This window comes from Artibeus jamaicensis, unplaced genomic scaffold (genome assembly GCF_021234435.1).
Source record: "Artibeus jamaicensis isolate MK-2021 breed Jamaican fruit bat unplaced genomic scaffold, CSHL_Jam_final contig_484, whole genome shotgun sequence".
NCBI classification, from domain to species: domain Eukaryota; kingdom Metazoa; phylum Chordata; class Mammalia; order Chiroptera; family Phyllostomidae; genus Artibeus; species Artibeus jamaicensis.
In genome coordinates this window covers 4,941,421-4,969,387 of record NW_026521859.1, presented here as the reverse complement: position 1 = coordinate 4,969,387, position 27,967 = coordinate 4,941,421, and the positions used below count along the sequence as shown (strand labels likewise).

General features: G+C 37.0%; 1 protein-coding gene across 1 annotated transcript in view; it reads left to right on the top strand.

The window, feature by feature from the left end:
* The window catches only part of TFAP2D (transcription factor AP-2 delta), a 53,619-nt gene extending 27,948 nt beyond the window's left edge, over positions 1-25,671 (top strand). The window contains exons 6-8 of the mRNA XM_037151242.2: positions 75-216; positions 6,180-6,293; positions 25,452-25,671. Of these exons, the coding sequence (XP_037007137.1) occupies positions 75-216; positions 6,180-6,293; positions 25,452-25,671 (476 nt within the window). The remainder of the gene's footprint in view (positions 1-74; positions 217-6,179; positions 6,294-25,451) is intronic.
* The last annotated feature ends 2,296 nt before the right edge of the window (positions 25,672-27,967 follow it).

Below are 27,967 nucleotides of genomic sequence, written 5' to 3'. Positions count from 1 at the left end.
AGGCTGAAAATAAAGTGTTAGTCTCATTGACTTTGGTCATTCCCGAGGAACTGACTTTTATTGTCTGCCAACAGGGGAGGCTTTACACTTGGCTCGAGATTTTGGCTACACTTGTGAAACAGAGTTTCCCGCCAAAGCTGTAGGAGAACATCTTGCCAGACAACATATGGAACAGAAAGAACAGACAGCAAGAAAAAAGATGATCCTAGCGACCAAGTAAGCCAAATGGAGAAGCCTCTGTGTGCCTTTATCTTCAGTGTTTCCATTTTCTTTGATGAGGGAGAGTCAGAAAGCACCAGTTCCCTAAAGCAATGGGGGTGGGGGTGGGGATGTGGTTCTGACATACCAGCAGCAAGATGCATTAAACAGGTACCCTCCACATTCTTCTGGTACCCTTAGGAAGATTTGCAAACTGCCCTGGCTTCATGCTGGGGTTATCTTTCACATTGATGAAAGTTCTCAAAACCTTTCCAGAACATACAGGAATATGTAGGAGAAAAACACGTCTAGAAGATGTAGATTCCAGGCAAATATGCCACTGGTTCCTACGTAATTTGGTATAAGCCAGTCATTGGACCTTAATAAGTAAGGGTAAAGATCTTAAAATACTAGGAGTGTTTGGAGAATGTGAAAAGTTGAAGACTTGGGTGCATGAAAGGCAGCAGAAAGACCTCTGGGGCCAAGGAGAGCCATCAGGGCCCCTATCTGGCATATAATGAAGCAAATAATCCATTTATCACCCCATCTCCTGTGGTGACATTGTTGAAAAGAAAAAGGTATAACATATGAGAAAGTTTCTGAAACTTGGGGGGGAAAGTCCAATTCAAATGTGAATTAAAATAATAAGAAAAATGTTGTAGGGAAAGGGAAGCTTGCATAAGAAAACTTTAAAGTTTCTCAAACTTGAAAGTTCTTTGATAATTAATAAAAGGACTACCATTTACTGTGTGAAAACTCAGTGGAACAGAAGTATTGCTGCAAGTCATGTTCACAGTTTTAGGGAACAGTCTTTCAGGGAATAGCTAATTCTTTCTCTCTTCTCTTTATTAAAGTAAGTTATTGCTACATAAAGACCATTAATAATTTAGAACTCTTAGTCCTGGGTGGTTCAATTATTATTTACAAGTTAGTTTCTTACTTGGGAAATTTTTTAAAGAGAAAGCATAAGGTAGATAGTGATAGAAACACTGCTTCTTTTAAACTGATGAAAAAATGATTTTACAAGATGTTGGCTAGAACTTGAATTGACTAAAAATACATAAAACTGGAAGTACATACTTCTTCTTCCACCAACTCCCAGTGTAACATAGCTCTTCCTACAAATGTAAGGGTTTTTCTGGAATACCTACTACCTAGCAAGTTTGCCCAAGACTCTTGAGTCCTTCATTTGTGGTTTGTGCTGCTTATGGCTGTGACCAAATGGGTTTGGCGTATATTTATGCATTGCTCTTCTGGGAATACCAGAAATTCTCTTATCTTGCCCCAGAGAGAAAGAAAACAAAAGGAAGTGGCTAAAGGAGAGGAGAAAAAACAAAACAAGAAGGTAAAGGGGAAAGGAATAGCAGGAAGAATGAAGACCAAGATTTAGAGAAAGAAAATTGTAAGACAGGTGTAGATTTGGATTTAAAATTTGGGGATAAACTTTGTGCTCTGGAAGCTCCTGAACACTTACTATAGAAAGACTAGACCTGGACTTTATGTGTCGTTTATCTTCTGGAGATGGGTAGGGTGTCGCTTCTCCTCTTTCCCAAAGGGGTCTATATCAGTCATACTTCAGTTTCTCCAGAAGTAACTGAAGGTACCTGTAGTTAATTGAGGTCCTTAATATAATCTCAGGAGAATACAAAGACTTGTTATACATCAAGAGAAATACACAGTGCTAGAAAATAGGTAGTATCCCCCAGGTGCTCTCAAAGCATATCTTTCTAGCTGGCAAGATCAAATGGATTTCCCCATATTAGTGCTCATGTGATATAGCCGAATGACACTGTTATCCCAAAATACAAATTACCAAGAGAAAACAGTTCATATTTTCTACCTCAGAATCACTTGTTTGTGGTTTTATTGTGCATATTCTAAGTCTTTCACGCCCTAAAACACAGAATTCCTTCTTCTGGCCCTCCTTCCCCCAGGAGCGGTTTTATAACTGTTGACCACTACCAGTGCAGCTGTTATTAACATTCCATACACAAGTCCATTTTCTTGGGAGCTTCCATCACTCTGTTTAAGTGTTTGGGAGTCAGGGCATTCAAACTGATGCTGAGAGTTTGCTTTCACAGAAACAAATATTACAAGAACTTGAGGGAAGTAAGAGAGATCCTTCCATACTTGTCATCGTTAGGCTGAGACATCTATTTTAGTAGATTCAACTGGGAAGTCGTATTTTCCTTTCACCTGGGATCTAACTCAAGTATATTATATCAGGTGATATTTTGACCTTTGATTTAATAAAATATTGTGAGAACATGTGATTTTCTTTGATTCTTCTGCCCATTGCTGAACATTTGCAGCCTATTACATACCAATCAAAAATTGAGTTCACTAGCTTCAGTGATATCATTTTATACAAAGTATATAGGCCATAACATCTGAAGATTAGGAAAGAATATTTATCATTTTTTGTCTTTTTGGTTATTTATATTCATCCCACCTTCTTATGAAATGATGTGAAATAAGAATGAAGAACCAGAAACTGTCATCATAGCAAACATACACAATACCAGTAGTCATTAATGTAAGTCGATAAAATGAGGGATGTGTAGGATTAACATGCCTTTTCTGCAACTCACCAATGGATCCAACATGTACTCTGAGTGGTTTCTAATTTTCCAATGGTTATTTTAAATTAAAATACTCAAAGTTGAAATTAAGTAGCGTACATAAATATTCATTATAGTCTCACAACTCACCTTGATTCACAAGACTGTGGTAATTATGTCAAAAATATGTACCACATTAAAATTCTTTGTATGGGAGATCCAATTGCTGATCTGTATCAGAAGATTGACTTAGATATTTCTTTCTTATCTCTATGAATAACACATTTAGATACATTTAACTATACTGCCAAGTATATCATTGTCTGAAGGTCCCTTGATTAAGTGTCTGTCTCCCAATTCCTCTTTATTGCCAGTGCTTTGTTGATTAACCAAAATGCTTTGGTGTAATTAGATAGTTATTTGAGAGAATAGATAGGCAATTTTTGAAATCTAAAATGTACCAGACAAATTATTCATTTGATTTGTAGAAACATATGTAAACCTTAATTACATTTAAAACTAAATAAATATGATTAACATCTGATCTACATAAAGGTAAAGCAGAATAGTTACCAAGTTTTAATTGAGTTTTGCCATTCCCATTAGTCATCAAAAGGAAGAAATACAGAACTTTAAATTCAGACTGGCTAAAAATGATGTCTCTAAGGACAATGATGTAAGAGATAAAATTAGAATTTATGATTCATCAAAGATCATCTTGTGTTACATAATTCATAATGTGACATTTTGTTTGAATAAATAAGAATATTTCTTATTGTAGTTCATAAATAAAATTTTAAATAAGAATTAAACCAAGCATGAAAATAATAACTTTGTGTCATAATGAAATGGTAATGATGATTGCCTAAGGGATATCTACAAATTTGTCATCCGTTTTCAAGTCTAGAAGTTGTCCTAAGTCAATGAGTTAAGCAGCAGAATCAAATATCAAAGACTGAGATTTCTGAAACTTCTCCTGATACAGCTTTATGTGTGGTGTAGTTGAATGGTTTAGCATAAGGTAAATTTTCCCACAATTTGCTTTTTCCTCATTTGTTCATCAACTTTAAGTGAATTGTAACTTGTCATGTTATTTTATAGTAAGAAAGTTGATGTGCTAACGTATAAATTAGTTTTCTTAGATATACAAGTAATTCCCTTAATATAACACAGGAACTAAAGCAATGTTTCAATGTTCATTTTAAGTTTTTAATATATCTTAATTTGATAGAAAATTTAAAGCGTTATCTTTAAACAACTTCAATATTTCTTTGTACTAATGGATCAATCACATTGATGGCCTTCCAGAGAGTAATTCATTTTCCTAGTCTGAAATATGATAATATCAATCTGTATTTAAAAATTTAGTTAGTAATGCCCTGGCTGGTATGGCTCAGTGGATTGAGCACTGTCCTGTGAAGCAAAAATTTAGTTAGTAATGTACTAAAAGCAAAGACAATATAGCTAATTGTTAAATAACACAATGTGCAGCAGATAATGATACCCACAGATATTGTCATTTGATGCCATCAAACACTTAGCTTAGTTCCTATTTATCTATTAAAAATAGGTTATATACTTGAAAGTCAGACAGCTGAGTCTAGCTCAGAACAGAAAAAGTGAGTTCAGATCAAATATTCTCAATGAAAGTTCGCACATATGAAGAGCATGCATTTAGATGCTGTATCTCAGATGTTAGCAGGGGAATATGGAGGATTCCATTTGCTTTAGAGCAGGCAAGGACTTATCCCCGTTCATTTACTTTCCTCTCCCCATGATCCTCTTTCACCTGTGTTCAAAGTGAATAAGGCTAATTCTGTGAAATGAAGCAATATTTGAACACTGACAATAAACCTGAGGCTCATTGTTCAATTAAAACTTTATGAAGGCAAGTACAATATGATTTCACTCATATGTGGAATCTAGTGAACAAAATTAACTAACAAACAAAATAGAGACGGACTCATATAGAGAGTAGGCTGACATCTGTCAAGGGTGGGTTGGAGGTTGGAGGGTTGGGTAGGGGGGATATGGACAGATTAAGCAAAAAAAGGGGGGGACTCACTGACAACAGTGTGGAGATTACCATGGGTAGGGGGTTGGGGAGGGAAGGAGGAAAGTACGGGAGGGATAAATAATGGTGGAGGGAGACTTGACTTGGGGTGGTGAACACACAATACAGTATACAGATGATGTGTTGTGGAATTGTGCACTAAAATCTGTATATTTTTTAAACCAGTTTCACCCCAATTAATTAAATAAAAAGGGGAAAAAATCACAAATGATCTTTGGAAGGAGTCAATAAATTTTAGGTACCTAATAATAAACAAGACTCCACTGATTTAACTTAGTGACAATTTATTTGTACTTCAAAACATTTTGTCATCTTTCAGTAGTTGTTTGTTGATGACACAAACTCTTTGGAGAGGAATTAGCGGCTGGGTCCATGGTATGGCATTCACTTGGAATAAATTAACCCTTTTCCTTGGCTGTATTGATAATTATAGTCAGGGCTACATCATTACATTTTTGTGAATGCCCATTATAAGTCCAGACGATAAACCTAATCACTTTCATATTATCCCTTGTATATAGAGTGGCCTCACTTTAGAAGATAAATTCTTTTCAGCAATTCCCGGGTAGTCCTTTACTTCACTCTTTAGCTACTATCTTAATCTAGTGTTTTGTTGTTTTATAACTGTTTCTGTATGTGTTGCTTCTTCAGAATTATATTGTTTGGACTACGTTTGACAAAGGCTTTACTGTTATACAGTATACATGGTAACGTGGCAGTTAACACTGAAGCCAATGATCAGAAATCATAATCACTGAAAATAACAAAAGCAGCAAGGAAATGCCCTTGCATGGAGCATGACAATCATTTCTGTGGGGCTGGTGGACTACATTCACATAAGTAATGTCTACGTCAAACATTAAGCTGCAGATTTAGTCCACAAGAGTCTGCATTATAATGAAATATTGGGGGAAAGAATTTTCCAAAGTTTACTTGAATCATGGCTCAGGAAGATGCCTGTAACTGGATTTAAACCTCTTTACGGATATGATAGTATCCAACATCATATTTTAATTAAAAAATTATTAATTGAATTGTGATTCTTTTATACAGATTTTTCCTTATCCTTAGGTTAACCTGTGAAGATTCATTTTAAAATTAACCTTGGCTTTATCAAGGCCCCCGGATTGTTGATCACTGGAAAAGTTGATGATGAGGCTATGCTGAGAGAAAAGTGACTCCTTTGCCCCTCATCTGCATGATGTGGATGGGACTTCGCGGTTTGCTTTATGAAATTTTCTCTAGTCCCCTTGTCAAGGGGAAAACAAACCTTAACAAAATCCCATGGGATGAAATTAAAGCCCCATTTCAAGAGTTCAACTCCAACTTTGAATCTTTTATTTTAGACAAATTTGTAAAGAATTCCAAGACCTTTTGAGCCAAGACAGGTCACCACTGGGATCCTCCAGACCTACTCCAATTCTAGACCTGGACATCCAGAGACACTTAACACATTTCAGGTAAGGCTGGTTTTCTCATGGGCTTTACCCTCTCCTTTTATACTGTTAAAACTGTCTGTACTAACCCAGACATTGTTGTATTCCTATCACAATTCCATTGAGAGATATGACATATTTATATGGTGACTGACTGAAGTTTTTGAAATTCCAAGCATCTAAGATAGGGGTGTCAAACTCATTTTCACTGGGGGCCACTTCGGCCTTGCAGTTGCCTTCAAAGGGCCGAAATCATTTTAGGATGGTATAAATGTAACTACTCCTTAACTGTTAAGGAGTTGAAATTACATTTGGTTGGAAATTACATTTAATGCATGAATCATTTTGGATAAGAATATTTAATATCTTTGTGTGATTACTAAGAATTTATGACTTTGAAAGTAGATACTATTATTTTAAATAATCACACTTTTGGATCAGGAGTCTGAAATCCTTTAAACAGTTTTTTAAAATCTTGATTAGTTTAATTTTTGAATCAACGAATGATATAACAAGATTAATGGGGTGTTATAGACTGATTTTCTGGGAGTATAATTTCTACAAAACTAGAAACTGCCAATGGTTCTTAAGTTAGTCCACACAAACATATTTAAAGGGCCTGGAATGTGTTATAAAATGCATATTTTGAATTTTATTTTTGAGAGGATTAGGAAAAGAATAGAATTATTTTTCCATGTTAATTTATGCCCTGGATACAATGTAGAAAAGGACATATAACTAACTATACAGGTGCATTCCAATTTAAAACTTCAGAATTCCATGCCTACAGGATGTTTCTCACTGGTATAAAAATATTTATTGTCTTTTAATTAGCACCATTTAGTTTAAAAATGCTAAGGAAAGAATTGTGTTTAAATTTTAAACACTAACATTAAATTTTAAAATACTTTTAAATGCTTTTCAATGATCATAGTGCTGTTGAGCGGAATACTCTATTATAATAAAGAATGGGTACTTAAATAATTTGGGATTTTATCTTCAGGATCAAAGATGTATAAATACAGTATTTTATTTTCTATACTATCACAAGCCTCCCCAGGATGTATCAGACACACCTCTGAAGACTAAACATAGTATTTGTCTTCTAAAAATATACAAAATGTATATAGTTCACATGACTTGACTCCTATGACTCATTCGGGTTAGTGAAGATGAGTGTTTAAAACTGGAAGAAAATATAATGCCTAGACATGTAGAGCAACAGGCTTTGGAGTCAATGGAACCACCTTCAAATTTAGACCCTTACACATCTGAGCTGGGTTGTTTGGGGTGACTTACAGACTCTTTCCAAGCCTTTGTCTCCTTAGCTATACGTGGAATAAAAACCCCTCCATTATACGGTGGCAGTGAGGTACAATGAGAAAATGAATATAAAGTAAGCATTCATATAAATGTTGTATTGTTCACTCCACTGCAGATCCAGGTTAAAAGGTATAGATGGCTCCACTATCATATCTCTACACTTATTTTTATATGTACACATATTAAAAACATCTAGAATGTTTACAGAAGTTTAAGTCAGAACTTAACTTTTATACAAATTCAATTCTGGATTTAAGGAAGTTTAAGTTACAAATTTATTCTAAGGAGGAACTTACTGCTCAAATAAAGAGAATTGGAACTATGTCATGTCATAGGTTATTTCCAATTATAGGTTCTGTAGCCTTCATCAGACGGTGAGCTCAAAATAAAAGATAGCATAAATGTGTAAATCTAATATCAGCTACAGTGTGAAGTATACAGCCAAATGATTTGTTTGCTCAGTATAGCCACAATCTGCTGTGTTGATACTTCAGTCATTTGCCAATTTAATGCCAGAGAACTCTTTAAAGAAAACTTTTGCTTCTAACTTAAGCTGAATGTTTCCCAAATGAGCCTCATATGCTCTTATTGATATCTCCATGCAAAATATGGTAACAGACTAGTCTGGTGTCTAACAGAGAAGAGTAAAATATATGGTAAACTGCTCCTCCAATTATCAGTTTAAAAAAAAAGAGATTATATTTTGGGTGTAAAACTCTCAAGATTATCCATGGCTGCAGATTGTCAATCATGACCTTTGAAACACATAACCAGCACTGGCTGCTGTAGGTCAATAGATTGAGTGCCAGCCAGTGAACCAAAGGATCACTGGTTCGATTCCCAGTCAGGGCACATGCCTGAGTTGTAGACCAGGTCCCCAGTAGGGGGTGGGGGGTGCATGAGAGGCAGCTACACACTGATGTTTCTGTCCTTCTTGTTCTCTCTTCCTTCCCCTCTCTGTCTAAAAACAATTTTAAAAATGAAGCACATAACCATAACTTATAGCATCTAACACTATATGGTGAATCTACTTATAAAAGTATGATCTATAATATTTTGCTGTTATTTATATGTTGAGTATTTTGTTATCAGAGTTACAAAACCCATTTATTATGCTCTTTTTAAATGTTTGCCAGATTTTTCATTTATTTTTAACCACACTCCAGATTATTTGTATAGATGAAATCTTTTGATTTTGCAATGGAAGGCAGTATGATGATAAACATCCCTTAAACAAGCTCACTTTGTAGCAATTTCCTAAATTATGTCTTTTTTAAATATATTTTTTATTTTATTGATTGTGCCATTACATTTATTCTATTTCCCCCCCTCCATTCCCCTCCACCCTGCACACTCCTCCCCCACCATTCCCCCTTTTAGTTCATGAACACATGTCTCAAGTTCTTTACATTCTATATTTCCCATACTATTCTTGCCCCCCCCCTATCTATTTTCTACCTACCGTCTATGCTACTTAGTCTCTGTACCTTCTCCCCCCTTCTCCTTCTCCCACTTCCCTGTTGCTAACTCTCCACGTGATCTTCATTTCTATGGTTCACTCCTGATCTAGCCGTCCTCTTAATTTGCTTTTGTTTTAGGTGTGGTTGTTAGTAACTGTGAGTTTGAGTAGTCCCCGAGACTTCCACCAAGATGGAGGCGTAGGTGCAAACACTTTGCATCCTCGCACAACTAAATTATGTCTTTTTAAAAGTATAGTAAAAAACACATAACATAAAATTTACCATCTAAACTAAAACCATTAAATAACAGCTTCCCATTCCTCAATTCCCTCAGACCCTGGCAATGACCATTTTGCTTTCTGTCTCTATGAACTTGGGTACTTTTTAAATATCTCATATAAGTAGAATCATACCATATTTGGGGTTTTTGTCACTGGTTTATTTCACTTAGCATAATGTCCTCAGGGTTCATCTATGTTGACACATCTATGTGTCAAATAAATTTTTTTTCTGAATCTGTATAATGTTCCATTGATGTGTATGTGACATTTTGCTTATCCATTCATCCATCAATGGACACTTAGGTTGCTTCTACCTCTTGGCTATGGTTCATAGTGCTGCTGTGAACATGGGTGTGCAAGTATCTCCTCAAGATTCTGCTTTCGGTTCTTTTGGGTATGCACCCAGAAGTAGAATGGCTGTGTCATATTGTAGCTCTATCTGACAATCTGCCACACTGGTTTCCATAGTGGCTGTGCCATTTTATGTTCCCACCAACACTGTCCAGGATTTTATTATTTAACTCCTCCCTGTCCTGGCCATCACTTGTTATTTACTTGTTTTCTATTTTAGTAGTAGCTGTTCTAATTGGTGGAAAGAGATGTTCCATTATGGTTTTGATTTGCATTTCCCTAGTGACTAGTGATGGTAAGCTTCTTTTTGTGTGCTTATTGGCCATTTCTGTGTCATCTTTGGAGAAATGTTCCTTCATATCCCTTGCCCATTTTTTAAGCTGCTTATTTGTTTTTTATAGTTTTTAGGAGTTCTTTATATATCCTGGACATTAAACCCATATTAGACATGTGATTTGTAAACATTTTCTCCTGTTTATAGGTTGCCTTTTTATTCTGTTGATTGTGTTCTTTGGTGCACAGTTGTTTTTGATGTAGTTTGATTTGCCTATTTTTACTTTTGTTGCCTGTCTTTTCTGTGTCATATTCAGGAAATCCTTGCCAAATCCAATGTCATGAGCTTTTGGTCTACTGTTTTCCTGTAAGAGTGTTATAGTTCCAAGTCTTATATTTAGGTCTTTGATCCATTTTGAATTAATTTTCATATATGGTATAAGATATGTTCAATTTCATTCTTTTGGGGTTTTTTTGTTTGTTTTTAATTTTTAAATATATTTTATTGATTATGCCATTGCAGTTCTATTTCCCCTTCATTCCCCTCCACCCTGCACACCCCTCCCCCACCATTTCCCCCTTATGTTTATGACCACGTGTCTCACTTTCTTTAGATTCTGTATTTCCCATACTATTCTTGCCCTCCCCCCTATCTATTTTCTACCTACCATCTATGCTACTTATTTTCTGCACCTTCTCCCCTCTTCTCTTTCTCCCACTCCCCTGTTGCTAACCCTCCATGTGATCTCCATTTCTATGGTTCTGCTCCTGATCTAGCTGTCCTCTTAGTTTGCTTTTGTTTTAGGAGTGGTTCTTAGTAATTTCATTCTTTTGCATGTCATAAATTGCATTAAGATCTCACTGTCACCAATAGGTTCTGCAGCTTTAAGTGAAACAGTGGATAATGAAACCCATTTTATCGTAGGCTGATTGATACAAGCAAGAGTTAAGTTCGTAAGGCATCTCATCAATGCTATAACAAAATAGTGTTATTCAAGGACCTGCTGTTATTCAAGGGACTGCTGTATATCCTTTTAAACAACAGGTTTAAACATGGTTTAAACATTTCCACCTAAAATCTAGACTGAGGTCTAATGTAGACTGAATTTATAAGTGCACATTTTTGTTTTTACTGTGCATTTATTAAAAGTAGCCTCAATAGATTGTCTTAATAGTACTATAAAATTCAGCTTGTTGTCTGACCCTGAAAGAGACTCCTCAATTTACAAGTGTAGCCCTTAAACCTGGCTTCACAGTAGACTTTTTCTTGGAGTGTTTAAAAAATCTTAAGACCTGGAGTACCCTTGTAAAGATCTGATTGAACCATTCTACAACTGTACTCAGGCACCTGTTATTTGCAGATTTGAAGTTGATTCTGATAGTTAGGCAGCTTTTGAGCCATGACCCTAGGATATTCCTAGGCTATTAGCCTTTTTTATGGAAAGAAAAACAGCTCTAATTTATTTTTAAAGTGGCACAGAATTGTGGAAAGTTTTGTACATTAATGTATTAGATTCTACATCAATTATTCTGCTAATAATCTCAGTAACAATGTTAGCATAGGGTATGCCCTTTTCATAATTTCCTACTGAGAGTGGTAACTTTAATTTTGATAGAAGCACGAGATCAAGAGAAAAATTAGTTAGAAAGGAAGCATATGACATCTGACTTTGAAAACGATCCAATGACAGAGTGTGATTTTCCAGTTTTTGCTGAGTGCTGGCTGAGACAGAAGGAGAGCATAATTGGATGGGCATAGAGGATACTATAAATGGTAACCTCAACTCATGCCACTGTTTTACTTAGTCAAAATCTCCTTCCCAGTGCAGAGCACTTGAATTATACCTCATAGGGTGGCCGATCTTGCACCTTAAAAGCTGTGACTTAGTTGCAGCAGATTGTAAACATCCAGGTAAAGCTCTGGAATGCTCTGGTCTTGGAAAGCACGGGTAACTATTTCCACTGCTGATGTATCAGAGAGCTCTGGAACACTGTGCACGCAGTGGCCCTCCTTGAGGTTCACAGCTGGGAAAGCTACTGTTTCCGTCAAAATGACAGGAGGCAGCTTCATTCACTATTTATAATTTACTGAGTACCACACAAAAAGTGTCTTGCTGTAGAGAACACAGCAGACACCACAACTCCTACTAGAAGGGGAAGACAATTGGCTGAAATCTGTGGGAGACTCCGCAGATGCAATCCCCAGGAATGGTGGTTGTAACTAGGCCCGGGGTTCCACGGCAGAACAGATTCAGCTGAGGTAGAAACCCAGAGCCCTAATTTTCTGAAATGTTAGGAATTCTCCTCTTTGAGATCTCTGCACATGTTCACTTTTTATTTCTTTGCCTCTTATATTCTCAGAATCACAATGAATTTGAAGTCAAGCATCTGATAACAGGAATGAAGGAAGTTAGACCATCTTTCATACTCAGTTCAGAGAGAACAGCCTAGTAGAAAAATGAGAAAATTTTCTTTCCCCATACTCCCTTGGGAGCCTGAAATTTTATTGTTTCTAATATTTTAATGTGCTAAAGTCAGGTGGTGCAAGGATTGCCCCATTCTTTAGGAAATTCTAATGTGGAAGATAATTACATTCAAAGATTTAAATGAGACAGATTTTATAATAGAGAATTAAGCAGAAAGCAGGCAATTACTTTGGAGCAACCGGGAAAGGCTTCCATTTATTTTATCCACACTACTTAGCACATACTACATGCCCAATAAATATATGTTAATAATTGTAGATTATGGTGATATTCATGTTAGATCTTAGATGAAACCTCCACTAATTCATGCACCAAGGCGATGGGCTGGAGAAGTGAAATGATCAATGTGCTTACTTCTCCTATTTGAGTCAAAAAGTGTGCTGATACCACACCTTACAAATAGATCCTCCTACTACACCCATAATGCTTTGAAAATAAGAAATGTACAGGCATTCCCAGATAACTGTTCGCTTGTGATTAATTTTTTCCATTGATTCTCACTGTTGAAAGCCCCTTTACATTTCCCACTGTTCTACAATGTTTAAATCTTCTGTTCGGCAACCTTGTCAAGTTGTCACCCATTCCAGGCTTAAAAACTTTCAATGATAGACAGCTCTTGCCGAGGTATCCCTACTATGTCTGACAGCTCTAAGAAATGCCACCTTTTTTTCCATTGAGGCAACATTCGTCTCCTTAACGTCCCCGTCCTTGGAGGCTTTACAGAGTCAGTTCAATCCTGTTTTCTTCCTGATTTCTAAGGACAGCTCTCATGTCTCTCTCAGTTTCTCTTCCTGGGCCATTCATACCTATTTTCTCTAGTGTTTCACATATGTCATGCATTCCAGTCAACTCAACTAGCGTCATCTGAGTGCTGTGTGCATGTGCTTGGCAACATGCTGAAGAGATCTTTCTTTTTACTTAAACATGAACATGTTTGGTCTTCCCCAGGAAGCCTACAGTGTGCATATCCCCCTGCCCCCTGCCCAACTTTGGATGGGAAGGTGGCAGGGAAGATAATCTGGAGTGGATAAATTTCTCAACTGCAGAAGTATTTTTTTAGTGCTAGAAGAGAAATGAAGAAATTTTAATTAAATCTCCAATCCCCAAAGAAAATATCATGAAATAAATTGCACAACTAAGCTTAGCATCTATTAAAAGATTTTATTTATTTTTTTTGGAGGGGAGAAAGAGAGGAAGAGAAATATCAGTGTGTGGTTGCCTGTCATGTGCCCCTCACTGGGGACCTGGACTGCAACCCAGGCACATGCCCTGACTGGGAATCGAACCAGGTCACAGGCTGGCACTCAATCCACTGAGCCACACCAGCCAATGCTAAGCTTAGCATTTAAGAAATAAAATGATTAAGCCTCCTTGAGGATGTTCTGCCCTGTTCAAGGGGATATATAAGCCCATTTTCTTTAAGAATATTGGAGATTTTGAGCCTAACTTATGAAGAAAAATGAATCCCATATTTTCCAAACTTCAGGTCCTTTGTGTAGGGTTGAAATCAAACTTTAAAACTTAAACTCCAAAGTGAGTGCCATTTTTAGGTACATAAAAAAGAAAATATAGCCCTGGCTGGTGTAGCTCAGTGGATTGAGCACGGGCCTATGAACCAAACAACCGTGGTTCTATTCCCAGTCAGGGCACATGCCTGGGTTGCAGACCAGTTCCCAGCAGGAGATGCACGAGAGGCAACCATACATTGATGTTTCTCTCCCTCTTTCCTTCCCTTTCCCTCTAAAGATAAACGAATGAAATCTTTAAAAAAAACAAAATAAAATAAAAATCACTAAGTTTAAAAAATAAAAAGAAAATATACTCATCAGGTCTTATCTACCAGTTAAGCAAGGATGGTCTGTATTTACAGACAAGAAAAGAGTCTCTCTTGAAGTGAAACTCACTAGCAACAATACTGACTAAAAATAAAACAGGCGGCAGTTTTCACTTCCTTAACCGACAAATGGAACCATACTGCACTTCTAGTACAAATCTACATGAAATCACTTACATTCACTTGGCAGTAAGTAAGAAGTTAAAGAATTAAATCCATTGCTAGGAGTCATTGTACTTCACAATAGCAAATACTGCAGGAGATACAAACATAGAAGCAGGTCATTTGATGACATTTTTATGGATTTTTTAGGTTCAGCATGTAGCAGGTTAGTAACTCAAATAAAAAAAACCAGAGGTAATGGTTTATTTTTTTTCAATTTTTATTTATTTATTTTTGGAGAGAGAGGAAGGGAAAGAGGACAAAGAGAGAGACATTGATGGTAACACGTTGATCTGGATGGTTGCCTTCCCCATGCCCCCAACTGGGGACCTGGCCTGAAACCTGGGCATGTGCCCTGACTGAGAATTGAACCAGTGACCTTTCAGTTTTTAGGACAATGCCCAACCCACTGAGCCATACCCTTAAGGGCACAACCGTTTCTAATAACAAGTTGCAAACGTGGCCTGCAATAGTTACGTGCAAATAATTGATTTTGGAGGGAATGCATACCTTGGGGAAGAATTTCGGTAAATGTTTATTTAAATAATTTCTGTTTTTTGAGTTATGCATTGGGGATCAGTCAAAGGGAGAAAGCATGAGATTGTGGGATACACTCAAGACATATGTCGGGGGGTCTAGCTCTGTCTTCCCCTGGTCACCAGCTGGAAGTGTGGATTTAGAGCAGGCACTGCACCCATCCAGCCTCTGCATGTTCCTTTGTAAATCAATGCAGTCAAGCTGGACAATCTCTAAAGCTCCTGTAGCCAGTGATGTTTCCCCCATTGTTGATTTACTGCTGCACTTTACATCTTTATTTGTGCTGTATTTCCATAGGATCTCCTTTCTTCTCCTAATGTTTTAGCCACTCATTTATTTTAAAAAGTCAACAGTTGAATTAAATTTAGCAAAAAACATGAGAGTCCTGAGATTGGCGTCTCAATTCCCCTATACTATAGAAAATATGAATGGCCTAAAAGGGAGACGTATAAGGAAATGGATTATGTATCCCCAAAAGCTCTTTTCCCAATATAAAAAAAAAGGATACGAATGTCAAAAAAAATGCCTTTATCTTCAAAAAGGACTTGGATGTGGTTGACTTTGGTCTCTCCTAATGTGCGGGCAGTGATTGGATCCTTAGTCTCCTTTTCTAATGAGCTGGAATTGAAGTAAAGTGGAACCCCCAGGACTGATTCCATTTGGGGCACTCCGAGTCAGTGGCTGAGAAGAGCAGGAGGAACGTGATCTTTGGGGGATGAGGAGGCGACATCTCCCAATCCGGCAGCCACTCAGGGCAGTCCCAAACACTTCTCCACAGCGCTTTTCATGGAGTGCTACTCCCGTGAGATGCGCCTTAAATGTGTCTCATAATCAAGTATTTCTTGGATCAAGAAACCCTGAGTGTTACACTCACTCCCCTAGAAGTATGCCAGTGCACATTAGCATGTGGAAGGCTCCCAGGACCTTTTGAATGGAACCATTCTCGAATGGAAGGAATACTTAGTCCCATGTTTTCAAAACTGGATCACGGAAACTTTTTTCCTCTCCAAATACTTGTTAACATTCCATGGGTCTCAGGTTCTGTAGAAGTTCTTGGGGGGAATGCTGAAGAACTTTATCATCTTCCATTTCCCCAAAATGGTAAACATGGTAGTTCAGTGCTATTTCTAGGACCTAAGGACACCCTCTGATTCCTGAGCTGCATTTAAACCATTTTAAAAATACTGACGTTTTGGACCCATCTCCAACCCATTAAAGCAGGATCTTTGGGGTAGGATTCACACATTGGTATTTTCTTAATTAAGTTCCCTGGGTGTTTCTCATATATATTTAGGGTTGAGAACCACACTTTGAAGGAGCCACAGAACATTTGTGAATGTGCTGTGAGGGCCTTGCTGATGAGTAAATTTCAGTGGTTTCTAGACACCAAGGAACTATATACCTTATATGTGCACCTTATTAAACTACATTTGAAAATCACTTGGGACCATGGGATAATATAAGAAGATAAATACAATCAGCCACTTTCTCTTTTCCTCTATTTCCCCAGCCAGTTATGCTACAAAGGATAGACGTCACCAAGTTCTAGGAGGATAGGACCCAGCTACTTTCCTCAGGGGGAGGTCTTTCCCCATGGCCTATATTCAGGGGTTGTGCTACTTCGGAGAGATGAAGGGCCTTACCCTCAGATCTCTGAAAAGAAGTAAGGTTATGAAAAGAAGCCCCACAATCCTTTGCCCACATTCTCCGGGGTCTGTTTCCCAGCCTCCTGCCCTCATAGCTGTTTCCATGAGCTCAAGAAGGCATTTTCCTGGCCATCACCAAAGACAATAGTGGGGATATAGGCTGAGCCCGGGGCTATATTTGGACCTAAACCTGCAGTCGCTGAATAATCCAGCAGAGGAGGAAAAGACTCTTGTCTTCTTTTTAAATCTTGCTGCTTGCATGACTGCCCGAGGCCAAAAAAGAGAACTGAAGTGGATGACAGTGGCATCTATGTGCAATTCGGGAAAATCAAAGATATAGGATAGCAAACACCCATTTGAATAATGCAGCATAACAGAATAATGGTGATAATAGCCCAAACTATTTCAACCTTGCCACACATCAAAAACAACAGAGGAAGAGAAGTTTGCTTGTCAAGGTAGAAAATTGAAGTTTGACAAAATGAAATTTGCTTTTACTCTAATTACCTAAATGATGATGATAGTTGGCTATTTTTTTTATTTTCAGTCTTCTAGTTTGTAGCATGATAGTATCTATTACTTTCAGCATTTTGTGTATCAAAAAAAAAGCTATAAAAAACCATCCATGGTTGTTTGACACAACTGAGAGATCCAGTCTTCAGTGGCAAATTCTAATGAGGCTTTCTTCTTTTCTTTTCTTTTTTTATTAACTATTGTTCAGTTACAGTTGTCCTCCTTTTTCCCCAGTTACTCTCCCCCAGCCTACCCTCCCCCTCCCACATTCAATCCTCCCCTGACCCTGCCCCATTGTCTTTGTCCATTTGTTCTTTATACATGTTCTTTGCCCCTTCCATTCTTTTTCCCATTGCCCCCTCCCCCCTCCCCCCTCTCCTCGGGTCACTGGAAGTTTATTCTTTATTTCCATGTATCTGGTTCTATTTTGCTCGCTCGCTTGTTCGTTTTGTTAATTAGGTTCCACTTATAGGTGAGATCATATGATATTTGTCTTTTACCACCTGGCTTATTTCACTTAGCATAATGCTCTCCAGATCCATCCATGCTGTCTGCTATTGTAAATGGTAGGAGTTCTTTCTTTCTGCTGCATAGTATTCCATTGTGTAAATGTACCATAGATTTTTTTAATCTACTCATTTACTGATGGGCACTTAAGTAGCTTCTAGCACTTGGCTATTGTAAATTGTACTGCTATGAACATTGGGGTGCATAGGTTCTCCCAAATCACTGTTTCGGGAATCTTAGGATATAATTCCTGCAGTGGAATTGCCAGGTCAAAAAGCAAGTCCATTTTTATATTTTTTTGAGGAACAATGAGGCCTTCCTTTTCTTTTCAATACATATTAAATCAGTGTTTGCTTAGTAGGTAGAAAGAATATGCTGGAACCCAGGCCCTACTCTTGCTAAGATAGGAAGAATCCAGGGGATGATTCCACAGAAGTTTGCTTTAGGCTACGTTTTAGAAAATTGCTTCAATGGTTTAATTTAAATTAGTTTAGACAAGTTAATAATGATAAAACATTTCTCAAGGACTACTACAACAATGTGTAAACAGCTTTGTAACTCTTCTCTGGCTTAAAACAAAGCTAGTGAAAGGCAAACCATATTTACTCAGCTTAAGGAAAGTAAAATAGCTTTTGTCCCTCTGGTGGATTTTTCCATTTGGAATCCTATATTAACTTTCATTTCAAATAAACAATGAAGGTTTTTAGATTTTAAAGATAAATGTATAAAGCCTTGACATTGAAAAAAATGCCCTTAACCAAGGATCACAAGGTATGAAGAAAAGGTTATGAAATTTTTATTATATAGAAGTTTATTGTTAGTCCTCATCATTAATGTCAAGTATAGTCATGTTCCCCTTCATGACGAGGATACTTTCTGAGAGCTGTGTCCTTAGGTGACTTCCTCACTGTGTGAACATCATGGAATGTACTTACAGAAGCCTAGGTGGTGTAGGACTATGGTATATTGTCTGTCATTGACTGAAACATCATTTTGTGGTACCTGATGGTAGTTTATAATTATAAAAGCTGTTTGTGTTAAAGATGGAGGGTCACTAACATCTGATTAGCAAAACTACACAGGAGAAAAGAAGGATTTTAATTTATTATCTTTCAAATAGCAGTCTCTCGTCTTTCATCCTCTATTACTTTTTTCATTTCTGAGTCTCCGTTTCTTCCGTTTTAACCCTACTGATAGAGAATACAGTTTGAACTGTTGCAATATAGTTTCCTTTTCAAAGTTAAATTCTGTATCAAAACTTATTCAGGTCAAGGCCATTGGTCAAGAAGAAGTTAGAAAGCTACCTTATAAAAGGCAAATGCAGTGTAAGTCCACAGGTGTGCACGCGCACACACACACACACACACACACAATCTCTCCAGTAAAGGTGTTCTACTGCCTGGTGTCCCTTCCGTTGCTGATATGTGAACATGCCCTAACAGTCATGGGAGAAGTCATAATAAAGTAGAGCCTTGCTTCTGGATGAAGCACATAGTTTCTACCTTCCTGAGCTCAGCCTATTTGAAGAGATGGTTTATGTTGCAGAGAGATGCTCTAGAGAATGTTAATTGGGAGGGCTAGCAAAATAGGAGTTTTTAAAACCATGAATAAAATTAAGAAGATGACTGTTAAATATAAGTTACATTTGCTGTAACATCAGGTGCCATAAACAACAGCAGCCTAGATTTTCTCAGCAGGTGATTATATTGCTCACAGTCAGTTGTCAGAACCTTCCTGTTCTTCAGTGTGAAATTAGTAATGGGAAATGAAGTCAATGAGCTGGAATCTAGTTAGAGACAGAAAGAATGGTTTGAAGTAAATACAGCTACTAAGCCGGACTAGCTGGGATCCAAACCTCAAATTTTGACCCGTGCTTTTTTAGTTTAGGCTTACTAATTTGGTAAGACAATATCCTAAGAATTACTCTTCAGTCAGATCTTTCTCAGTGCACTACAAGTGGATATGTTTTCCTTAATCTCCCCTAAATTTCACATCATTGATTTTGGCCCACCAACTAAGCTTTTTACCACATTAAGGTACTTCCGCACGTTGGTTCTGCTATCCAAGGCAGGAATTTTCCTCTCTATTTTAATGCCAGCCATTAAGTTACAAATCCATGATGCCTTCAACCACATTGTCAATTAACATGTCGAGCGGAGTGGAATTAATGAGCGAGTGTTGCAGGTCTCCCCTGGAGATGGCCTTCAAGGTTGACAACTGCCGTTGAGTCCACACTTGAGGTTTCATTGTCCAACCAGCTGGGACTCTTCCTTACTCTGCTCTCCTCTAGCCCACCCCCACCCCCAACTTATTACATGGTATTTGGGGATAATTTGGGAGGTGTATTGCTAAAATTCTAGAGTGAGTTGCACTGTTACTGCTCTAATAACATTTTTATAGAAAAATTAGTACACTTACTTTATTAGGTTCCTAATGGAACTAAGTAAACTTTCAGTGATCACCTCCATGTTTTTAAATGTTAACACTTCTGATTTGTAATAATTTTGTGAATAAATTGTACTGAATCCCTTTCACTTTCAACAATGAAAAGATTTATTGACAGATACAGCAATGTGGATAAACCTCAGAGGTATTATGTGAGGTGAAAAGAGGGAGTCAGAAAAGTCTATGGACTTTATGATTCAGTTTAGATGACATTAATGGGAAAAAGTACAAACTCTAAGGATAGAAATCAGAGCGCTGAGTCTCAGTAGTGGGGGTTGGGGAGCATGAATTCTGGAAAGAAGCCCAAGAACACTGTTTGGGTAATGGGGGTGATTACATGACTCTGAGTTTGTAGATATCCAGTGAACTATATACCTAAACAGTGTAAATATTACCATATGTAAATTCAAACTAAATAAACCTGATTTTAAAAGTATCTCATTCCAAGAAATTTGTTAAGGGACTAAGTAAACATAATTTAAAAACCCAGAGTTTCTCAAATCTGTCTCCTTTTCTCCTGCTTTGGTTATGAAGTTCATGTTTCTCTATTCCATCTCACTATTTCCTCTCATCTCCCGTGATTTTTCAAGCATTATCTAATAACTCCAGTGTCTTAGAAACACATTCTTATGTTTTCTTTATCCTAAAATAGATTTCTATACTTAAAAAGTCTCAACTCAGTTATGCTATTGGGAGTTTTAAGAAAGAAAAACATCTTAATCACCACTTAATCTTTCACATGCAAACATTGCACTGTCTCCCCCAAGCCTTGGGCCTGTTCCTACATTATTTCTCTTCCTCAGTCTTGAAACAGAACTTCAAAGCCTACTGACCTGGACATCAGAGACTGCTAAATGGAACCAAGGAAACTTGAGCCTGTGTAAACTCAAATGATTCCACCCACTGACGTCCCCACCCATTGTCCCAAGGCTGCTGCCTCCTAATTGCTACCCAAATGCTGGCAGCAGAGAAGGTGCCCTGAGGTGTAGGTTGACAGTAGTGCCCCACCTCAGCCTTGTTTACTATTTTTGCTTTAGTTTGTGGTTTGTTTTCACTTTGTTTTAACACTCTTCATATTTTTTTAAGATTAGACTATAACTGTGGTTACCAATTTAGAGTAAGAGCCCAAACCAGAAATTTTTAGAGATAAACAGCTTCTTATTTGCCACTTACATTACAATTTGGTGAGCTTTGATGGTCACTTATGCTGTAAGCCACCCTTTCTCTTCCTCACTTTGGTGACTGAGTTCCTACCTTCATGGTCTATTTTCTTCCCATTGTCTTCTGCCTGCTTATTTTACATTTTTAGAGGAATGTTACTCCTTTCGCCTCAGAATTCTATTTAAGTCCTCTCATTACCTTGACAGGAGCACATCTTTTTCAATATTGGGATCAAGGGATCAGGAAGTTAACACCTTTTTTTTTTTCAAGAGCTTCCAAGGAGCTTTGAAGGGTGAGTGGACTTTGAGCAAAAGAGGAATGAGGACAAATAAAAGTACCCAACTAAGAATGACCATCATAGGTTTGAGGATGGAGAGGACACAGGCCTGAAAGAAGCCTTTTAAAAATAAAGTAACAGAACACACAATTAAACAGGATGAAGAAAAGAGACCTGGGAAATGTAAATGGTGTTAGGAAATCAGATAACAACATTTGTATCCTCTGCCACTGTTCTGCAAAAATTTTTTAAATGTGTCATGAAGATATCATGTTGCTAGTTGTCTCTTGTCTCACTGAGGACAAATTTTATATAAATTTGAATTTAGAATTTCTAGATTTTGACTACCTACTTCAAACCATCATAGCTACTATTTAACTCAGGTAATATTTGTTTATGAAATGCTCTCTGATGTTAATCTTATGAAAATATGTGCAAATGCCAAGTATAACTTAAATATTAAGTCTGTGGTTAAAAACTAATATTTTCTAAAGACAAAATCAATTATTATTATCAAAGACTTTGGAGATTTGGAGTGGGTTACCTATCTTTTGTTTTCTGTCTGAGACTGAAAGTCAGCATTATCAGTTTTGTTTTTCTTCTGTTTTTCTATATATTCTATATTATTTCTTTATTCCTCTTTGTAGGTCACTAAGCGTGAGCTATGTACATGTTTTTCTCCAGTGTTTTAACAGAATGTCATGATATTCCCAGAAATTTTTTAATCACCTTGTGATTTTACACTTTTCTGTGTGCTATTCTAATACAATATTAGATTATTTTAATTATTTGAATTGATAAACCTCACTGAAAATTGCTAGAACAAAGGCTATCCTTTGCATTTAGAATCATCCTATGTGGCATGCCATGTACATTTTTTGTTGTACAAGTGATGTTAAATTAAGAAAACTAACAAAATTTACATAGGGTTTTTTTTAAAGGTTTTATTTATTTACTTTTATAGAGAGGGGAAAGGAAGAAGAAAAGGAGAGAAACATCCATGTGTGGTTGCCTCTTCTGCATCCCCAACTGGGGACCAGCCTGCAACCCAGGCATGTGCCCCGACTGGGAATCGAACCAGGGACCCTTTGGTTTACAGGCCAGCACTCAATCTTCTGAGCCACACCATCCAGGACAAAATTTATCTAATGTTTTTAATGTTGAAAGGAAACAGTTCAAGTAATTACTTTTCTTATGTTGAATATCCCACAATCAATTTTTGTCTTCTCTTTTAATCTCAGTGGTCTTTCAACTTCCATCACCTTCTGTTCATGTCCTGCATTTTAAGAAAAGCGCCATAAGCATTAATAATGATGAATTGAAGCTTAGAGTTGGAAAGAACTTTGCAGATGTTCTAGTTATACCTTTGTCATTTTACAAGGTTACATAACTTCCCGCAAATCAGAAAGTGACTAAGGTCAGAGCCAATGTGAAGACTTGGTACACCTGGTTCTCAGTGCAGGGCAAAGATGACAATGCAACCTGCTAATGAGCAGATCCATATTTTAGAAGCCAGAAAGGCCATCAGCCAAGAAAGATACCAGCTCAATAATCTTTCATTATGGTGACAACTTTTCTGGACATGGAGAATTAAAGCATTTATACAGACCTATCCATTTTGTCCTTGATTTTTAAAATTGTGGTTTTTATACAGGAAAGTGAACAGAAAGAATTAACGTCTTCTGGATCTCAAGTCTGCCTATAGAACAATGTTAGAGAAACTAAGCTAAAACTACCAACATAATGTGATTTTTCAAAGAAAGGGAATAAAACACACCCTCAGCCTGAGAAGAACATAAGCACAAAGGCAATACAGAATATCAGATTTCTCTGGGAAATTATTTAACTCCTCTAGCATTAGTTTCATCATCTATAAAATGGAGATAATAATACCTACTTATTGTTGGTGCTAGGGTTATATGAGGCCATACAGAATAAAGCACTCAGAACAGGGCCTGCCACGTGGTCAGAACTCAAACATTGGCTATTAACTTTAATATTTAACCCAGTAAAAATAATTTCCACATATTCAGCTATAGATGAAGAAGGCAGTCACAACCAAGAGGATGTGGAAGTAGAGAAGAAAATAAAATAAATCTAATGATACAAGGAACCCTAAAACAGGAATAAACACAAGAAAAGAGGTAGTTGTGTCCAGAGCCAAATGTCCACACATCAGTGGATTGCTTCACTCAGTTCTTTTTGTGGGTGCAGCCGTGATTAATTTCTCCACCACTCCAGTCAGTTTCATTTGTTGTCCAGACTCCCTAGTAGATACTAAATCATATAAATTCCTCTCTAGTTATCTCATTGCAGAAATGGCGTGGAAGTCAGTATTCCTGCTCAGCAGTGCAAGACACTGTAGCAAAGATATGCATATGCTTGAACTATGATGATGTCTCAACATTACAAATTGGGTGTACATAGTTGCCCACTGACCATTCTTGTTTTCTTAATAACAGGATACTGAAGGTTTTTTTCCTTTTTAATGTATGTGAATTATGATCTAGGCATAGGGCAAGCTTTGTAAAATGTCCAGATGAAACATGCTAGTAACCTGTGCAGTACCATGAGGGACATACAGAAAATCTTACCCTCACCCTTAAAATCCCACAGCCAACAATATCTATCATTTATTGAACATGTACTGTAGGTCTGGCCTGTTCCAAGCCCATTAAATAGATTAATATGAATAATTCCCTTGGGTACATCCTATTGTAATCACTACTGAGTCTTATCAGTAACCCACATTAGACCCTAAGTCCTATTGTTTTAAAGTCCCTAAGCCCTACTGCTTTAAAGTTTCATTTTAAAACAATGTATATCTCATTATCTTTGTTTCTGAAGATGATATACCCTAAGAGGGATCACTAGCTAATCAACATATTATGGATGATAATTCTATCTGATTTAAAAACTGCTAAAGTCATAACAACCATAGCAACCTAGGACCTGTAAGTAGTTAATAGTTTGTTTTTTGAATATTATATATATATAATCATGTTATATATATATATGCTATAATATATGCATAATATACGTCAAGCATGTTTTCCTGTATTATTACAAGTGTGAATTTTGGGGAGCAACTTGGCAGTGGTACTTTATAAACAGTTGGCCAGTGGTACAATCCGGGTCACTTCTTTTCACAGGAAGAGTGAATCTACACTTACTTGCTCAACTAGAAATGATATTTGTCCTGGTTGGAAGGGCTATCTGTACTGAGGTTGTCATGATACCTACATATGCTTATTAGTTATAATTATTAGTTAATTAGCTACTAAAACCCAAACACAGAGTGGTATACATAAGATAGAGTTTTATTTTTTTCTCACTAAAGAGACTGGGGCTGAGTGGGTTCTTTCCATCTTGTTTTGTTACCAATACCACATCTTGTTTTGTTACCAGTAATTATCCTCATCTGCATAGCTGCATAACTATTTTGAGAGGACGCAGTTTTGCTTTAAGCAGGTGGGAGGGTCCCATGTTCAAACATAGCTGCCCAGGTAAAACTCAATTACTACAAAGAAAAGAAGGATGAAGTCAGAAACAGTCACCAGGCATGCTCAGCCAACTTTGATTTCTTCTTGTATGATCTATGCCCATACAAGCATAGCTATCACTCTTTAAAATGAGATGATTCCCACAAGTAGAAAGTTTTATTTGCTGACTTTCTTAATGAGATGAAGAAACAGAGTCAAGTCATGTGTTAAATACTCAGACTTGCTTCTTCCAAATACATCCCAAATTTCTTATGGTCAAAAGCAATGCACTGACTAGTGTTCTATCTTCCGCAGTGCCTGGCACGACTTAGGAACATGATACGTGCCTGTTGAATTGATTGATGTGGATTGATGGGGGATTTGTTATCCTGTATCATACTGTAAGTTGTTCATCTATTTTTCCCTACCACTTCTCATTTCCAGTTTGATCACTCATGGCTTTGGGACTCCAGCAATATGTGCAGCCCTAAGCACCTTTCAAACAGTCCTCAGTGAAATGCTGAACTACTTGGAAAAACACACTACCCACAAAAATGGCGGAGCAGCAGATTCTGGCCAAGGACATGCCAACTCGGAGAAGGCACCCCTGCGGAAAACTTCAGAAGCTGCGGTGAAAGAGGGCAAAACAGAAAAGACAGACTAGCTGCATCAAACAGAATCTATTTCCAGAGTCTTGCTGCTGATATTTTTTCTAATATATATATCATTGAGGGTGATTAATCTTCAGTGGACTAAATCTCGACCCTCCCCTGAACCGTCATAAAAAACAAAAATGGAAATGAAAAATGAAACAAAAAAGGACAAAACCAAAAAAAAAGAGAAAAAAAGGAAAACAGCAGTGTAACTGTATGATAAAATTGTCACTTTTTAATTTTATGTTATGATAAACTCCTTTTGTGCACGTAATTTATTGTTCTGAATTATACACATCACAGTTCTAAGCACTTCTGGACTTTGGAGAGGCAGCACATGCTTTTTCACATCTGACTGATGCACTTTCTTACCCAGCGTCATAGGTAGGGATCAGAAAGCATGACCAAACTGGAATCCACCACCATAGCTAACAGCTCCAATCTTTCTTGGCTTAATTCCCTGTAACAAGAGTGCCTCTTTCCATTAACTAGACCACTCTGGCAATCAATTCATCAATATATATTCTGGGAGCTCAAAACAGCAGTCATGAATCTTTGCCCTGTAAATTGACAGAAATTCTAAAATGTTAGCCACCCCCAGCCCACTTAACTACCAGTGCCTTGGTGGTATTTAAAAATTCCAAAAAATGCTGTCCCCTCTGTGTATGACTATTCTTGCTTCACCCTAAGTCCTTCTTTATTTTTCCCCAGTAGCTAAGAAGAGAGTCGGCATGATATTGAAGAGAGAAGTAATAAATGAATTCCTCTACCCATTCTCCTCATATGTCCAACCTAAAAGATGGAGAAACAGACTGCACTTACTGGGTCGGGGCAGGAAAAGGTAGCTTTGCTACTCTTGGGCTCCCAGTGGGAAGCAGTGGAATAGTGTTGCCTGGAAACTCTTGGGAATAGGAGCAGTGATCTTTCCAGGAGGCGCTGCCCCTCAGAGACAGGAGAGGAGCCCAGGGCACCACTGGAGGTCCACCGAAGTGCTGGTAGCCAATGATTGTATGATTTGAATGAACGCCCTCCTTTTTGTACCTTTGTGCATTTTTCTGTCTTTCCAATAGCTGTGTTCTAAACCTTTAGAAGCACAGAAGCATTCGGGTCTGTGTTTAATTAAAAGAAAAAAAACAATAATCAGAGAAGACTTCTGCTTTTAAGATGATGCTTCCTTTTTTTTTAAGCTTGTTCTTACAGCTTCAATATCCTTTAATTAAGATACTGAAAACAAGAGGTTCTAGGCTGCAAAGGCCAGAGGATAATTGAGTGAAAGGACCATTTAAACCAGAAAGTGTCAAGAACCTGATTGGTACCATGTCGTTCTAGCCTTTCCATTGTTAATCTTTTCCAACTGCTACGTAAATAAAGATATAAGTCATCATCTATGAAAAAATACTTTAATAATGTGTGGACACAACACTGAGTATAGCATGGAAATATTGTCCTCTTGTTAACATATTTCAATTACTTTTGCAAAGTGTCTTCCATAATATAATCCCATGGGGAGTATTGGTATTATTTTGAATTGGGAGAAAATTGCTCAAGATTTTTTATGTAGAGATCACACAAAAATATTTTTACCTAACAATAATTCTTAAAATTATTTGACTTTTATCTTCAGTCTTGTATAGATAAGAAGAACCATAACCAATAAAAATCTAAATTTTCTAGATTAAATTCAATTGACAGACATTACTAAGGAATTCTATAATAAAGGGGTTTTATAATTACACAGGAGAAGTGCTTAAAATAAAGAAATGAATTGTGATTTCATATGTTTAGATCCATTTTTAAAATTTGACCATTATTTAAAGCTTAATTTTTTTAATAAAATAGAATAAAGCTGAGATTCTGCTGCAGTTCCAAATTTCATCACAAAATAAATTATTCCATATTACATGAAATTTTCCACACTGTAAATTATACATATGAAAAATGATGAATATTTCAGTTCATAAGTAGTAGGAAAGCTATATACTAATAATGTGGACCACTAATATTTCCTTAATAAAATTTCCACATTAACTTTCTTTCATTCTTTTTATTATTAACAATGCATATGTATTTAATATGGCTTTTGATATGCATATCTGCTAGGTATTTAATGTAGTTATACACCATGTCAAATGTTCACCAATAATCAGATGAAAAATTAGGTCTGGCTTCTAGTACCAGCTTATTTCTCCACCCATAGTTGTGACTAGTTGGGGTTCTTAATACCTCAATGGGGTGTTATTATTTACTAGCCTTGGAAACAAAAGTATAACTATAAATAATTACAATGCACATTATTTACCAGGATTA